The sequence below is a fragment of the Eublepharis macularius genome, chromosome 4 (genome assembly GCF_028583425.1).
Source record: "Eublepharis macularius isolate TG4126 chromosome 4, MPM_Emac_v1.0, whole genome shotgun sequence".
NCBI classification, from domain to species: Eukaryota; Metazoa; Chordata; class Lepidosauria; order Squamata; family Eublepharidae; genus Eublepharis; species Eublepharis macularius.
Window position 1 is genome coordinate 187,436,906 of NC_072793.1, and position 17,437 is coordinate 187,454,342.

The following is a 17,437-nucleotide window of genomic DNA, read 5'->3' on the forward strand; positions in this document are numbered from 1 at the left end:
AACAGAAAAGGCTACTACTGCCCCGAAAGAAAGGGCTGCTCAAGCCGCTGCCAAGCCTGCCTTCTTCCTGGATTTTTCTACGTTTCCCTTGGGCAGAGGCAGTACCATAGTGACACATCCGAGGTGGAGATAGAGGTTGGACTTCTTCTTCGTCAGAGTCACAGATGGAGACTTTTTGCCTATGTTTTCCAATTTTTAAATCAGGCCCAGGCATTGAGTGGAGCTTGCAACAAAATCACTCTCTGCTGTGTCAGCCCCTCACAGACCTGAAATAATTCATCAGCTTTTGAAACAACCATGCCTGCCGCCAGCAGCCCACCTGCTGTCTGAGGACTCGGTCCTGGCTGTACTTGCCCTCTTGAGGGAAGTAAAACATTCCAGCTGCTTTCTAGAGCTGCCATCCAAGAAACAACACTTTCAAGATGACCTTGCACAACCTCAAACGACATGGCCTGGCCTTGTGCCTGGACCACAAGTGGCTTGTGGGGCTTCGAGAAGCTCCGGGGTTCTGTTGGAGACGGTTGCCAGAACCAAAGTGGGTGGTGCATTCTATAGTCCCAAAGAATAAGAGAACAACCGCAAAGGGGGAATGGTTTTGAAGAAGACAGAGTTTCCTCAGGGTCTCAGAAAGCAATACCCAGAGCGGCTAAAAAAAAAAAAGGGGGGGGGGGGAGGTTGAAAAAAGTTGAAGGCGTTCCTTTAAAACTTAACACAATGTCAGGAATTAGGACGTAGGACAGACAGACGGCAAAGTCCCAGTTTGACTAGAGCACCAAAGACACTAGGGCTGGGCAGCGAGCAAGCAGGTGGTTTGCTCCAGTTTGGTGTAGTGGTTAAGAGCGTAGGGCTCTAATCTGGAGAACCAGGTTTGATTTCCCACTCCTCCACTTCAAACCAGCCTTGGGCTAGTCACAGCTCTCTGGAGCTCTCTCAGCCCCACCCGCTTCACGGGGTGTTTGTTGTGAGGATAATAATAACATACTTTGTAAACTGCTCTGAGTGGGTGTTAAGTTGTCCTGAAGGGTGGTATATACATGGAATGTTATCATCTGTGGCTCAGTAGTCAAGGGTATGCATTGTATGCAGAAGATCCCAAATTCATTCTCAGGCACCTCCGAGGCCAGTCAGAGGAGACAATGCAGGATCTGAGAGGCCACTACCCTGAAATCTGTACACCCAGACACACTTTTGCCCTACTGGGCCATGCTGAACCAGTAAGAAACTCAGACTCGTTGATTTAACTGAAATTAATTGCTAATTTTACTGAAGCATAACACTCAGTTCTCCTCAGAATTCTGTGGGGAAAGTGGAATAAGCTGGAGCCCCAAAGGTGAGAGCAAATGAAGTGGTGAGAAAGAAGACAAAACACAATTTTAATTAATTCATATACCCTCATACAAAGAACTAACAATGGTCATCTCCTAGCAACCCCGCCCCCCCCCCAATCCATTCGCTATCTGACCCACTGAGTTAAAACCCAGGCCCTCTAAATTACTCTGAGGTGTTCTCTGTATCTGAGGACTGGTTGGCCACAAAAACACAAGGCAGAGAATGAATGAGTGCCGGCAGCTCAATCCCTTCAATATCCCTTAGACCCTTTTCTTGGTCAGAAGAGGGAGGCCACACCTGACAGGTGGAGACAGTGGAGGCTATTTCTCCACCCTTCTGGTTTTCCATTTCTTCATTTCATGATGGGACAAGATGGCCTCCCATTTTATAATATTTCTGACTCAAAATGGGGACTCAGCTTCTACACACAGTTTCTGTGCTACCTCCATACATTCTGTGTGAATTTTTTGATGGCGAGTAAGGTTCCCACTCTGAGTGAAGCTTTTTCCACACTCCAGGCATTTATATCGCTTCTCCCCTGTGTGAATTCTTAGATGTCGAGTAAAGTTTCCACTCTGGCTGAAGCTTTTTCCACACTCCAGGCATTTATATTTTTCCTCCCCTGTGTGAATTCTTTGATGAGAAGCGAGGAGTCCACTCTGTCTGAAGCTCTTCCCACACTCCAGGCATATATATGGTTTCTCTCCTGTGTGAATTTTTTGGTGGTACGAAAGGCTTCCACTTTGAGTGAAGTTTTTTCCACACTCCAGGCATTTATATTTTTCCTCCCCTGTGTGAATACTTTGATGAGAAGAGAGGAGCCCACGCTGACTGAAACTTTTTCCACACTCCAGGCATATATATGGTTTCTCCCCTGTGTGGATTCTTTGGTGGGAAAAAAGATTTCCACTCTGACTGAAGCTTTTCCCACACTCCAGGCATTTATATGGTTTCTGCCCTATGTGAATTCTTAGATGGCGAGTAAGGTTTCCACTCTGACTGAAGCTTTTCCCACACTCCAGGCATTTATATTTTCCTACCCCTGTGTGAATTCTTTGATGAGAGGAGAGGAGTCCCCTCTGACTGAAGCTTTTTCCACATTCCAAGCATATATATGGTTTCTCCCCTGTGTGAATTCTTTGGTGGTAAGAAAGGTTTCCACTTTGAGAGAAGCTTATCCCACACTCCAGGCATGTATATGGTTTCTCCCCTGTGTGAATTCTTTGGTGAGAAGAAAGGCTTGCACTGAGACTGAAGCTTTTTCCACACTCAGGACATTTATATGGTTTCTCCCCTGTGTGGATTCTTTGGTGGGAAAAAAGATTTCCGCTGTGACTGAAGTTTTTCCCACACTCCAGGCATTTATATGGTTTCTCTCCGGTGTGAATTCTTTGGTGGGTAGTTAGACTATATTTCCGCCCAAAGGTTTTCCCACACTCAAGGCATTTAAATGTTTTCTTTGTCTTATGGGTATTCCAATGTATATTAATATCTGATATTTCAGAAAATCTGTCCCCACTTCCAAGGCACTCATTCCCATTGTTCCCTTTGTGTATTTTTTGAGGGAATGGAATTTCTTGAGAATTGTCACCTTGTAGAAAATCAGGATTTGTCCTCCCATTAAGTGGGTTTCTTCTCTCCCCTATCCTCAATTCATCACAATTTGCAATGTTCTCTTCTGTATCTGAATATGCGTCTTCTCTCTCCATCAATGGATGTTTGGTCGCCGACTCCCACACACCATCTGCTGAACGAAAGAGAAACTCGGCATGAACACACACGCGCAAACCCGAGCCTAAAATTAGGGAATGAACTCTGCTAACTGACATACAGAATGCACGAATTCAAAGGCTTGGTGTCTGGGCCACTTTCAAAAGTCTAGGTTGGGAATACTAGATAGTATGGACAGATCCCTGGGTTGTGACAATTAAATGGAGAATAGCATTTCACTGGGGCACTAACTGGCACAGAATCCGTCTCTGCCTGAATGGCAAATCAGAGCAGCCACAGGCAACTAACCTGTTTCTACCTGGACCACCAACTGGTTGCTTATTTGCTCTTCCCAGGTTGGTGGTGGATGATGGCATTGTGGGGCAGCTAAAAGCAGTGTGGATTTTCTGCTGAGGTGTTCCACAAAGTTTCCCCTGGCCATAACTGGAAGGACACATCCTCCTGTTCTCAGAAGGAAAATGAGGAAATAGAAAACACTAAGGGGTTAAACATGCATTTAAAAAGAAAAACCAACCTGGGGAATGACTTTGCTCTCCATGCACCTTGAGTTCAACCACCAGCAGGAACAGGGCGGCTGGTCAACCAGAATCTGTCCTATATCCAACTCAGCTCTAGGCTAACCCGCGCCCCGCCCCCCCCCGCACTTGACCCAACCTGGCTGCCCCTCCCACTTGACTGGCAAATGCTCTGTGTTTGTGTCCCCAGACACCATGTCCAGGTATCTGCTGCGCAGACCTCCCCTGCTAACACCACTTTTGTCCCTTGCTTGGAGTACCCAATCAGTTCTGGACCAGCTGCTCCAAACAACAGGCACTCGGAGGAGGGGAATCCAGTTTAACCAAGGGAGGGGAAAGCAGGTTTGGGGTTATTTTTATTATTATTATTATTACAGTACCAAGACCAATATACAAAAGTTATGTTACCAAACCACTTATCAGTAAAAAGAAAAACCACCAGTTTTAAAAAACTTTTAAAATACATTTCACGCTGTTTAAAAATTAATGTACAGAATGTGGCTACTTGCCATGTGATCATGTGGTTTTTGCCGGCTAAGAGCCATCGGAGCTTTGCTTTATTTGTGGTTATAGGACCGGGAATCCTATCTAATGGTTTGGGGTTAAAATATGCTGGGGAGGCCAGGATTGCCTCTGCAAGACGCTGGATTTTACTTTGCTAGGCTCTACAAAAGGCAAATATTTATGGGCCAGGCCCTTCAGAATCACTGTCCACATTGGTCTGTGTTGAGGAGTGGGGGTGGAGGTACATTATGTCCATCTGTGCACTTGTCTGGAGTTGCTTGGGGTCAGTTCTTTGTGGCAAAGCACAAACAAGGTCCCTGGTTCAATCTGTGGTTGTTCTGATAAAAAGTATCTCAGGAGGTATCAGGGCTGAGAAACAGAGCGCCACTGCCGGCACGAAACTCAGCTTGACTTGAAAAAAGGGATCCGAGCGGGTAGAGGAAGGAAGTGGCCGGTTTTCATGATCTACAGGCTCTGTTTCAGCCTTCCCAACCGATCCAAGAGAGGATAAGCAAGGCCATAGAAAACCACAAGCCCTTGGAAGGACCCACAAGCAACAAACAGTCCCACTGCAGACCCAGGAAACTATCCGCCAATCCCTCCTCTCCGTCAGAGAACACAACAAGCAGCCCCTCCTCTTCCTCCAGCCAGGATATGAAGTCAGGTCCGGCAATCAGAGGTCCCTTTAGCACATAAATAACCCCCACAAACTTGTACTTGTTCTCTGTGCCATAAATTTAGCAATTCCAATACGAGTATACCGCATATCTCCAGAAATACCCAATAGGCAAGTAACAGGGTAGTGCGAGGGGGACAGAATATATTGGGGGCCCAGGACCATCCATCCAGGATTGGTAGCCTACTGAAAGGCCGGCTGAGAACTCAGCCAATGGCCGAGAAGCCAGCAGACGTCCCCGCAGAGCCACCTCTCAGCACAGGCAGGCCCACCTTGATGCAGAAGGAGCCGCCTGTCCTGGTCTCATCGGACCTATGCAGGGTCAGGCCTGGCTAGGACTTGGATGGAGCATCACCAAGGAAGTACAGGGTCGCTGCACGGCGGCAGGCAATGGCAAACCACCCTCTGCTCATCTCTTGCCTTGAAAACCCCAGCAGAGGTTGCGACCTGACAGCACCTTAGCACACACAGGGCAACCTCTCGCCTTCTCCAACCTGGCACCTCTCCTGATGCCCTCTCACAGGGTCCAAGGACTGCTAGGCAGGGGCTTCCTTCGCACAAGGAGAACCCAGAACCCCCTCCCACATCAGAGGAAGGCTCATCGAGGGGGACAGAGATCAGCCACTGGTTCCAAGGTTAACAGCCCACCCATGTCCTTCCTCATTAAGGACATCCTTACAGCCACTCCTCACAAAAAGAAGGAGGCAGCCCAGGAGAAAGGGACCCTTACCCAGAGAGGCCACATGGCCAAAATTCTCCAGCATGACTTCCTTGTATAGGGCTCTCTGCGTTGGGCTCAGCAGGCTCCACTCCTCCTGGGTGAAATACACAGCCACTTCTTCAAAGGACACCCCGCCCTGGAAGGAGAGGAAAGCATTTCTGTATAAGGCTGGAAAGAGGACTCGTGAGAAACAGAATCCAAAAATGGTGACAGTAAAACAATTCCTGATCAGCAGCAGCAGGGCAGTAGGGGCATTTCTTTCCCCCCTCCTAGCTCTCTTTGGAGCGTTCTTGGGGCTAGAGGGGCTGACCTCATTCACAGGGGGCTGGTGGAGAAGAGGCGGAAGAGATCCGTATGATAGAGGATCAAATCCTTTTCAGTGGGAAATTAGTGGTCCCGTATTGTTTAGCAAGGGGAAGGAGCCCGATCCGCTGAGCCTGGCCACGGAGAAAGAACCACTCCTGCCCGCCACTGTGTCTCCCCCCAGTGACACCCCAGCGTACCGGAGATGGCTGCATGGCTGGTCTTTTCCCTTCACTACGTGGAGGAGAATGTGGAGAAGCCATCAGAAGTGAATTTTCAGTTCTGTCTGGGAAGGTGAGAAAAAAAGAGAACAGGAAATCCTCTTGCATCAATTTCCAAAAGACGAAAAGGCGTAAGACGGCACAGCACTGATATCGAGCAGAAAGGTTTTCTGAGAAAAATGATCCCTTTTCTTCTCCTTAACTATTCTATAATTATTTTCTATTTATTTAGGCCAAATTTCCCCCCTAATTTCTATACCATGATGCTGAGCGACTGACTATCATCAACCATGTGCGAACCAATCAGGGCCAAAATGTTTTGCACCTGCATTGGCCAGAGATATGCAAACTCCCCACCCCCCCTGGTTTGTGGCAGACAGAGAAATGTTTGTGGGAAAGGGTGAAATGGCTTCAAGATAGCTTTGGGGGAGGTTGACGGATTCTTCTCCACCTTTTTTTCTCTTCTCCACCAACAGGGGTCATTTCGTAGAAAAAGAGCTGGAGGAACTCATTAGCATAACTCATTAGCATATGCCACACCCCCTGACGTCACCTATCCTGGCTGTTTTGGACCCAATCCTGGCCATTCAGGGCTGAAATTGGGCCCAAAATGGCAAAAAGGGGCTGAAAATGGCCAAAAAGGGGCCCAAAATGGTCAGGATCGGGCCGCTGCTGAGCGGGAGAGCAATCCACCACCTGTCAGACACCCGATTCTGGCCATTTTGGGACCAATCCTGGTTGTTTTAGGACCAATCCTGGCCATTTTGGGCCAAATCCAGGCCGAAACAGGCCCAAAATGGCCGAGAGTCAGGTGGGTGGGGCCAGCTATCATGTGACCTCTTTGGGGAACTACCGGAACTGCGTTCCTGCGCGTTCCCCCTCGAAATGAGCCCTGTCCACCAATAAACTTGAAAGAAAAAGACAAGTTGAACCAAACTTGGGAGCTCCAAGCATTCAACTCAGGAGTTAACATTGTCAATCAGAGAGAGTCCCAAAAGACCACAGTTTTTGGGGTCCATATACAGCCCCTCCCATTGTTCCTCCACCTTACTTTTCCCAGATTTCTACAGCTGACAAGTGGAAACTGCCAAGCGAGCCCACCAGCAGAATGGCCCACTTAGTCCAATGCCTCGGCTTTCACTGTGGCTCTTAAAACTATTTTAACACGCAGTCATTTCCCCCCAATTTCACCCTCATTTGCATAACATGATCCTTTATTGTTTTACAGAGAGGGGAGACCCCTCCCTCCCCAACCCCTGCCAACACCTTGTGATGCAGAGAGACCCCGCTGGCGCCCCTTTGCTTTCTGTGCATAAAAGCGTTTGGGAACATAAAAGGTGCACAGAAAGGGTTCACCAGCCACGGCGGTTGATGGGTGGATCCGCTGGCCAGCTACCTGGGGAAAATAATTTGGAGGGGAAAAAACCCTGCAATAACCAAGAGGTTCCTGTGTGCTGCTGTGATAAAGCACACAGCACTAGTCGAGACTCAAAAGCACTTGAAATAGAAAAATATCATGTGATGTTCAGAGGAGGACAATCAGCAGCCCAGACCAGCGCTTCCGTTCCGTTCCAGAGCCACAGTAAGTTTTCCCCATGATTTTTACGGCTCACCTCGAGTCTCTACTGCGGATGGAGAGTCCCTGCAGAAGATCTCTCCATCCCCACACACACCCCTCCAGCCCCAGAGCAAGCAAGGGCCCTTAATGGGCTGGTTCAAGGGGTTGACCAGGGAGGGCGCTAGAACACCCTCCCTGCATCCCCTTATTGGTCAGGGCACGCCCCTGTTGTGCAGTTGAAAATTGGGCATGAAGGACCCAGCCCGAACCAACAAAAAAGACGCACGTATTAAACAAATACTGTAACAACAGGGTAAAGAAAACACGAGTCATAAAGACTGGGTAGATTAACTCAAGGCAAACACGCAGAGCAAAATTTCCAGGGAAACTTCCAGGGAAAGCTAGGGATTGAGAGAACGTGATTCATATACTGGTGTAACATTATACTAATATAGTGATATTCAGTTCCTAATTTTTAAAACAAACTGAGAAAATAAATTGTGACATAGCAGGGATGGGGGAGGCACTACTGAAAAATCAGGACAGGGGAAAATGAGGGGAAATCTGCCATGGGGAAGCACTGTTGTCGCGGTGTTACATTGGCTGCTCCACCAACAATAAGCCCGCCACTGTGTGAAAAACACCTTAGATGGTCCTCTCCCCGCCCGTTCTCCCTCAGCTGCTTTTCCGTCCATTGGGTGTGTGTAGGCGGGGGCTTCTCCCTCCAAGCTCCCATAGATTATTAACCACTGCAGGATCAATTTAGGGTCAGCAGGCAAGAGAGAAGAGCCCCTGTCTGGCGCATGCGGACAGTCAAGCCTCAGACCCAGTCCAGATAGCCAGGGGGAAGAGCTGGCAGGGAGACCTGGGCTGACGGGAGTGTACGGCCTCACTTTCAGGCACTTCTCCCTGCTTCTTCCACGTGTGGACTCAAGGCAGTGGACTCACTTGAGAGGCTGTGTGTGGAGGAACACATTTTGGGATGCGTCCCTCTGCCAATGTTAGGGTTGCCAAACCCCAGGTGGGGCCTGGAGATCTCCAGGAAACACAACTGATCTCCAGGTGAAAGGGACCACTTCTTCCCTCGGAGGAAATGGCAGCTTTAGATGGGGGACTTTATGGCCTGATATCCGCCTGAGGTCCCTCCCCTCGCCAGGCTCCACCTCCAAATCTCCAGGAATTTCCCAACCCAGAGTTGGAAGCCAAGGGAAGCAGCTGTGTGAGAACAGTAAGGCCCCCTAAAGCGACAGTCTTGCTTGGGGGCTCCTTTCATCCCTGACCCTCTCCAGCCTCACCCTCCCTCCCTCTCAGCCTGGGGGACTGACCAGCCGCGCACGCTGAGCAGGGCCTTTTATAATCTCCCTCCAAGCCCCGCCTCCTCCACCCCCATTGGCTCCTGCCTTTCCCTCTACTGTCTCCAGGCCCAATCCTGAGGCTTGGCGGTTTCCTGGGTAACGAGGGCCTGCAGGAAAACGGGCAGCCAGGAGGCCTGAGGGAAAGGCTGGCTTGAGGCCTACTGAAGGCCTCAGGCCTGGGCTCGTGCCAACTCCCTCGTCCAGAAAGAGCCCATTAGAGAATGGATGGTGGATAACTGGCCACATCCTTCTTCTTCTCTAGGACCATGACAGGGATGAAGGCCCGTAGCTAACCTGGGGGTGAAATGAGATGAGATGGGAGCTCAACACAGGCTGGAAGAAAAGGAAGAAAAAAATCCCAGACTTTAAATATATGCTGGTGTTGCCTGAACGGGCTGAGATTGAGAGACAGACAGACCTGGGAGGTGCAGTGGGAACATTGTTGCCAACCTCCAGGTGGGAGCTGGAGACCTCCTGGAATTGCACCTGATCCCCAGATGATAGAGAATGGAGATTAGTCCCCTTGGAGAAAATGGCTGCTTTGGAGGGCCCTCCCCCCAAGCCACACCTTTCCCAGGCTCTGGCCCCCCAATCTCCAGAAATTACCCAGTCCAGAGTTGGCAACCCTAGGAAACAAGGCGAAGGGAACCAATGAAGTCCCCTAACACGCCTCTCTTACTCGGTTCCTCTCTCTTTTTAATCCGCGATCCCCCGCAGGTCTAAATCACGGGTTCCTCCCAGGCTCCTGTACGTGTCCCTTCCTCTGTGGGTTGGCAGCGGCTACCACACTTCCTCCTGAGCAGCTCTTCCATGCCCTTTCCCTAGCCTGGCCCTCCCCACCAGAGCCCTGTTTTCTCCCTGCAAATCTAACGGAAAGAAGATGCGCATTATTTATAGATGGGGACTCCCTCCCATAAGATGCTGCACGAAAACGTTCCCCACTCCATTTGGGAATATAAGTTCTTTACCCAGTTTGATCCGCCTTACTATCTTTTTAATTTAATTTAATTTTTTTATTTATAAAAACAGACGGTGAACAGTAATAATAATAATAAACCATGCACAAATTAACATAGGTAAGAATAATAAACAACAAAAGAGTAATAACAGTGCATAGAATAATATAAACAAAATAAGCAACAGTTACATAAAAATAAAAAAGCATTACACATGACTACATACTATTTCTTCTCTCCATCTCATTACTTGCATATACTCAGCATTTTATATACGTTTAAATTTTTTTACAGTTGATCTACTTTAACAATAGCCATTCTTAGTTTTTCTTAATTTGATCTGCAGAGTAGTAAGCCACCGTACTGCAGCCCAAGCTCTGCTCACGACCTGAGTTCGATCCTGGCGGAAGTGGGGTTCAAATAGCCAGCTCAAGGTTGACTCAGCCTTCCATCCTTCCAAGATCGGTAAAATGAGTCCCCAGTTTCCTGGGGGTAAAGGGTAGATGACTGGGGAAGGCAATGGCAAACCACCCTGTAACAAAAGTCTGCCAATAAAACGTCGTGATGCAACTTCCCCCCATGGGTCAGTAATGACTTGGTGCTGGCACCTTTACCTTTACTATCTTAATATGTTGGTGGTTCCAACGTTGAGGCGGTCATACGTGATTACATGTTGCAATGTGCTGCCAACAGCTAGGGTTGCCAGCCTCCAGGTGGTGGCTGGAGATCTCCTGGGATTACAACGGATCTCCAGGTGACAGAGATCAGTTCTCCCGGAAAAAATGGCAGCTTTGGAGGATGGACTCTATGGCATTATACCCCACTGAGGCACCTCCCCTCCCCAAACCCCACCCTCTCCAGGCTCCATCCCTCAAATCTCCAGGAATTTCCCAACCTGGATCTGGCAACCCTACCAACAGCCCAGATAATGCGGTTGATTCCTTAAGACCCCTGCAGATCAGCTGTGACTGTCTTTTGGCAGTGGCTGATTCAATGTCCCCTGTCTTTTTCTACTGTCCAAAGCATGTAATAGCCAGAGAGAGATTTCTCAAGAAATGAAGTATTTGAAAACTGTGGAGTTTGTTTTTTTTCACATAGGGGATATATTTTACACCTCCTTGTTGTGAATAAACCTTTGCTTCCCTAGCAAATAGCCGGCGGATGTGGTGCAGCTACTCTGGGCCAGGACGGCCCCATAACCTTCCCGTTGGGCACTGCAGGTCCCACCATCACCCTAAAGCCAATGGCCAATTCTGAGGCTCCTGGCTTTGTTTTCTGAAAAGTTAGTCCTGTCACAAGTGGATGGGCAGTGCCTTTTATCCGTATCTATTTAGCACCTTTATAGTCGTCCTTTCCCCCCCTGACACTGGGATCACACCGTGTCAATCCATACAATCGGTACAAGCATACATATAGTAAGAAATAGACTAGGAAATCTGAAAGAGCATCAAATATAATGCAGAAAATATTACGGAGTTCAGTGTGGGTCCCTCCCCAATACTTCTTTTAAAATGTCCACTGCACCCCCCCCCCGGCCCCTGCACTCCCGGGGCGCCTCTCCCCCGCCCCCCCTCCGCCGCCACGCCGCTCCAGCTCACCCGATCCCGGGGGGGGGGGCAGGGGCGCTTCTGCCGCGCCCGGGGCCGTCGGGGGCCACTGGCTGCCTCTCCGGGAGGTTCCCTGCAAGGACCACAGTGCCCCCCTCGCCCCCCCAGGTCTTTCCCAACGGAGGAGGGCGCGCAGGAGCTGGGCCGCCTCCCAGGAGCGCAAAGGCGGGCGGGGCTGGGGGGGGGGGCGCGGCTGCTAGACCTGCAGCGAGGAAGGGGGAGGAGCGGAGGCTCGTGAGGTCACTTCCTGCCCTGCCCCCACCCGTGGGAACGGGGCCCTCGCCTCTCCCACAGCTGCCCCGGCCGGGGCGCCTTTGGGTGCGGGGGGGGGGGAGGAAAAGCAGCTGCGAAGGGGAGGCGCCCCTTCCTCTCCGCCCCCCAACGGGAGGCGGCTGCGCAGTGGCGGGTCTCCCGGGGGTCCTCGAAGACCGCCCCCCCGCGCCCCCCTTTGTGCACAGCCGGGAGGTCCCTGGGGCAGTGCAGGCGAGCGGCTGCTGCAGACCCTCTGGCCGCCGGGGGCCCTCCCCTGCTTCCCTGGCTGGCCCAGGGGCTGCCTTCGGACCCCCCCTGCCCCCCCCGGCTCTCTTTAAAGAGAGACCCGCTCGCCAAACGCGCCCGGTGGGGAGCGATGCCCCGGGGGGGGGGAGGCGAAGGCCTCGCAAGCCAGCCCCCCCCCCCGTTTCATTGCCTCGACGCGCGTCTGGGAGGCGCGGCCCCCCCCCCCAGCAGCCCCGTCCTGCTTTGCGCTCCTCGAGGCGGGGGCTGCCCGGGTCGCCCAAGAGGCCGCGGCGCCCGCTTCCCTTTGGCGGAGGGTCGGCTTGGGGGTGGGGGAGGACGGGCAGTTCCCCACCCGGCCGCCTCGAGGCTGCGCCCCCTCCCCGCCTCCCCGAACCGGGACTGCCCGTGCCGCGCTGCCGCCTGCAAAGGAGACGGAACTCGCCCGCCTTTGCTTTGGGCTCCCGCGCAGTGCGACCATCGCCTGGCTGGGGAGGGGCAAACGAAGCCGGCGCTTGACGGGGATCTGTCAGACTGTGTCGTCCACCGCGAGTCACCGTGAGAAAGGCGGGCTGTGAGTGACGTAAATAAAAACATAAATAAATCCCCCCCCCCGCCCCCGTCACCCTAAAAAGGGACAGGACAGGTCCCAAGTCCCAAGGCGTGTGGCTGCCCCAATGAAACCCAGAGAGCTGCTGGCAGAGATAAAACGCCTGCTTTAAAGGCGCCTCTGGCGAGGCAAGCGGGTCGGGGGGGGGGGGAATAAACTCGGGAGTTCCGGACAAGCGCGGCTGTCCTGAAGAAGGGAAATGCGGAGGTCCCAAATCCGCAGCGAGCTCCGCAGACACGCTCAGCATTGAGGCTGGCTGGAAAATGCCCTCTTTGGGGCTCCGGGGGCCCTCCTGGTTCCCCACAGCAGCAGAAGCACTCCGAGCCGAAGGCCACACCAAAGAGTGTGTGTGGGGGGGGTCACTCTTCGTCCGTCCCCCCCCCCTTTGGCCCTCCATCTTCCCAACTGCCTTCCTCCTCCATCCCATTGCTCCGCAGCCTCCCTGAAAAACCTCCTCTCTCTGGAGGGCAGGGTTTCTTCCCCTTTTTCGATAAATATTTTAAGAAGGCTTATATTCATTTTGAGGAAAGGGACTGAAAATAAAAAGGCCAATATCGAAATGCCCCGGTAGAAATCTGCGGTGAGGCTGCATTCGGAATGAGGCATGCAGTTCCGGTTGCCTTATCTGGTTGCTGAACGGGGGCAACCCTTGAGAGGTACCCAAGAGTCATCCAAACGCACGCAGGGACTCACACAGAAGCCCGGGGCACGCTAAAGCAGAGGTCTTGCTGATTAAATCACAGGCGCTCTTTTAGCCTGCAACACTCGAACAAGGGACCTAAATCCATGTAGTGGAAGGGAGAGGGGAGTTCCCTGACTTCAACTGGCCTTACTCAACTGTACACTAGTTAATCAATCAGTTATTAAAATAGGTAAAAAAACCCTAGTTTTACCTGCTAACTTTTTTTGGAATAGATCCAGAGGCATCTGATGAAGACTGCTGTGGCTCTCCAACGCTTAGGCTACAATAAAGTTGGTTAGTCTTAAAGGTGCTACTGGACTCATTGCTTTTTTGGAATGGAATATCCACTAAAGTAACACAGACATGGGGGGGGGGGGGACAAAACAAGGTCACCATAAAGGTAAAGGTAAGCACCGAGTCATTACTGACCCATGGGGGGATGTCGCATCACGATGTTTTCTCGGTAGACTTTTTGTTATGGGGTGGTTCACAGAATCATAGAATCATAGAGTTGGAAGGGGCCATACAGACCATCTAGTCCAGCCCCCTGCCCAGTGCAGGATCAGCCTAAAGCATCTCTGACAAGTATTCATCCAGCCTCTTCTTGAAAACTGCCAGTGAAGGGGAGCTCACCACCTCCCTAGGCAGCTGATTCCACTTTTGAACTACTCTGACCGTGAAAAAGTTTTTCCTAATATCCAGCCGGTACCTTTGTGCATGTAGTTTTAGCCCATTGCTTCGCATCCTACTTTCTGCTGCCAACTGGAACAGCTCTTTGCCCTCCTCCAAATTGCCCTCCTCCAAATTGCCCTCCATCATTTGCCCTCCTCCAAATTGCCCTCCTCCGCCTTTCAAATATTTAAAGAGAGCAATCATGTCCCCCCTCAACCTCCTCTTCTCCAAACTAAACATTCCCAAGGCCCTCAGCCTTTCCTCGTAGGGCTCAGTCTCCAGACCCCTGATCATCCTCGTCGCTCTCCTCTGCACCCTCTCGATTTTGTCCACATCCTTTTTGAAGTGAGGCCTCCAGAACTGCACACAATACTCCAGGTGTGGCCTGACCAAGGCAGTATAGAGAGGGGCTATGACCTCCTGCGATTTCGATGCTATGGCCCCTTTGATACAACCCAGGATTGAATTAGCCTTTTTTGCCACCGCATCACGCTGACTGCTCATATTCAGTTTACAGTCCACTCTTACCCCAAGATCCCTTTCACATATACTACTGCCCAGAAGTGTATCCCCCATCCAGTATTTGTGCTTCTCATTTTTGTGGCCCAGATGTAATACTGTGCACTTGTCTTTGTTGAATTGCATCCTATCCTGGGGTTGGCCATTGCCTTCCCCAGTCACCTACTCTTTACCCCCAGGAAACTGGGTACTCGTTTTACTAACCTCGGAAGGATGGAAGCCCGGAACCTGAACCCGGCTTCTGCCAGGATCGAACTCAAGTCGTGAGCAGAGTTTGGGCTGCAGTACTGCAGCTTTCCACTGTGTTCCACGGGGCTCTTACGTATTGTGTATTATACAATTTTATTCTTTATGATCCTTAAATTCAATTTGCTTTCATGCAATGTCTTTCCACACTCCTGGCATTTCTAGGGATTCTCTCTTGAGCGTATTTTGATGGGTAGAAAGGGAATCTACCCAGCCATTTTGGTGTAGTGGTTAAGAGCGCAGGACTCTAATCTGGAAAACTGGGTTTGATTCCTCGCTTCTCCACTTGAAGCCAGCTGGGTGAGTCAGGTTCCGGCAGGTAGACCCAAATAGTACTTCGCATCAAACACTCCAGGTGCAGGAGTTAAAAGTCCTTTATTCAGGATCTACAGGACAGCGCGCACTAACAGCTTCATTGGCAGAAGTGATGTAGGTAAGAAAGGTCAGGTTAGTTATAGGGAAAGTTCCCGCCTTTTTGGGATGGGGACGGTTAAGATTCCCAGCGGGGAGGGGAGACGGGTTAAGAGTTTGAGAAAGGAAGCAAGAATGAAATCTTTTTCGGCTCTGAGACTTCGCCTGGCCTTCAAGGCCATTTTCCTGTCTCTTCCAGCAGTGAACGTAAACACCCATGAGATAAAGAGAGCAGCTACAATCCTAGCTGAGCAACCTGACACTCTCAGGAAGCACTTTCATGGCAGAGATGATACTCATGTCTGACAGTGTCCTTCGTTCAGTCACAGCTTCTACCTAGGAGCTCTCTCAGCCCCACGCACCTCACAGGGTGTTTGTTGGCGGGCTAATAATAGCATACTTTGTAAACCAGCCATACTTTGTAAACCAATCATGAAGGCTTCTGGCTGGGATTCGGCATCTGACAGTTCAGCTGTGGTCGTCTGATGGGAGACAGGCTGCTCCTCCTCAGGAGGAGCAAGGCTGTCAGCAAGCCTCGGCTGTTCCAGCTGCGTTTCCTCTGAGGAATCGTCCAGCCCCGGCTGTACTATGACATCTAGAAAGGGGGGGGTGCGGGCAGGGGGCATTGCCTCCTCTGCGCCTGACCCCGGCCGGGTGAAGTGGGGAGCACTGCAGCCTGCTCTGCTCCTCATCCAGGCCGGATGAAGGTGGGGGTGTGGGCATTACTGCCTGCTCCGCTCCTGATCCTGGCCAGGTAAGGGGGAAATTGCCACCTACTTCTCTCCTGATCCCGGTTGGACATTGCCTCCTGCTCTACTCTGGATCCCAGTCGGGTGAAGATGGGGTGTGTGGGTGGGCACTGCTGCCCCCTCCCCACCCCGATCGCTGCCAGGTGAAGCCGGGGGGGGATGGGTTGCCTCACCTTGGCTTCCTGTCGCAGCATGCTCTCTGGAGGAACAGGCTGCCTCACCTGAGAAGCATGAATCCCTTGCAGGAAATGTAGGACCAGAAAGGCAGCGGGACCTGGCGAAGGTTGCACCCGCAGCACCTGGAACTCACGATCAGCCCTCCATGTCGTGGAGAGGGTGCTCCTTAGAGGCAAGCAGGGCGGGGTGGGTTCCGAAACGAATTATGAGAATGCCCATTGAAAACAATGGGAGAGGCTGGAAGGCCAGTTGGATATGATGGGAGGCATGAATGCCCATTGATTTGCAGCAGTTCCAGTGAAATACATAAGCAGATTTATTGTCGAAGGCTTTCACGGCCGGAGAACGATGGTTGTTGTGGGTTTTCCGGGCTGTATTGCCGTGGTCTTGGCATTGTAGTTCCTGACGTTTCGCCAGCAGCTGTGGCTGGCGTCTTCAGAGGTGTAGCACCGAAAGACAGGGATCTCTCAGTGTCACAGATTTGTCTCTCTGGTAGTTGGCTAGGCTTAGGTGGGGGGAGGTGACTTTTCCCACTACAATGGGCACCTATGGGCTACACCTTCATTTTTTGTGGCATGACTTTCCGCCGCTGCTGGGGGCATTCTCAAGCTGGAAAGAGCTTTAGGAGCAGACTAACTCACGCCCCGCTCTCCACCCTGCCAACCAACAATTTATGCCACAGATCGGTTTTACGCTGGTGTAGCAGGCAGATACACCATCATGGAGGCTTGTTTACTTCCTAAGCAGTTTTGGCCCACCCCACTCAGGACTGCGCTGTAAATGTACTAACCCAAATAGGGATCCCATACAGTACCTGAGCTGCCGATTTTGCATTAAATACACGAATGGCCGCAGGCACAGGGGCCACCATTATTATCGACAATGCACACTTCTGCAGACATTCACTCCTGGCCAAATGAAGCACAGATTTCCGTTGGACTGGTCAACTGTTATTATATTGGTGCTGGAGAGAGCCCTCAAGCCAGAGTTCGCTTATGGTGATCCCTGGTGGAATTTTCATGACAAGAGACTAACAAAGGCGGTTTGCCATTACCTGCCTCTGCAACCCTGGTCTTCGTTGGAGGTCACCCATCCAATTACTAACCAAGGCCAACCCTGCTTATCTTTTGAGATCTGACGAGATCGGGCTCACCTAGGCTATCCAGGTCAAGGTGTTATTATATTACTTGTTCAATAACCTTGCCCTTGAATCTCCAACAAAATTTTGTGGTCTTCAAAAGGACCACAATTTGATTTTTCAAAATAAACAGACAATAGATTAGGTCACAACAAGCCACAAATGCGGACAAGAGGGGTTACAGCAACATCAGCATAAGCTATTGTTAAACTGCCCTGAGCCCGTCTGACGGGGAGGGCGGTCTAGAAATGCGATTAAATAA

The 17,437-nt window shown here is 51.1% G+C and overlaps 2 protein-coding genes across 3 annotated transcripts in view; both read right to left on the bottom strand.

Moving 5' to 3' along the window:
- LOC129328463 (zinc finger protein 420-like) overlaps positions 1-17,437 on the bottom strand; it is a 262,738-nt gene that overhangs the window by 72,402 nt on the left and 172,899 nt on the right. The gene's annotated exons all lie outside the window — the stretch shown is intronic.
- Positions 1,328-11,635, bottom strand: LOC129328471 (zinc finger protein OZF-like). Its single transcript, XM_054977560.1, has 4 exons — positions 11,468-11,635; positions 5,980-6,065; positions 5,486-5,612; positions 1,328-3,076 (listed from the first exon to the last, which is right to left on the bottom strand). Exons 2-4 carry the CDS (start codon positions 6,040-6,042, stop codon positions 1,731-1,733), a joined length of 1,536 nt encoding a protein of 511 aa, XP_054833535.1. The 5' UTR covers positions 6,043-6,065; positions 11,468-11,635; the 3' UTR covers positions 1,328-1,730.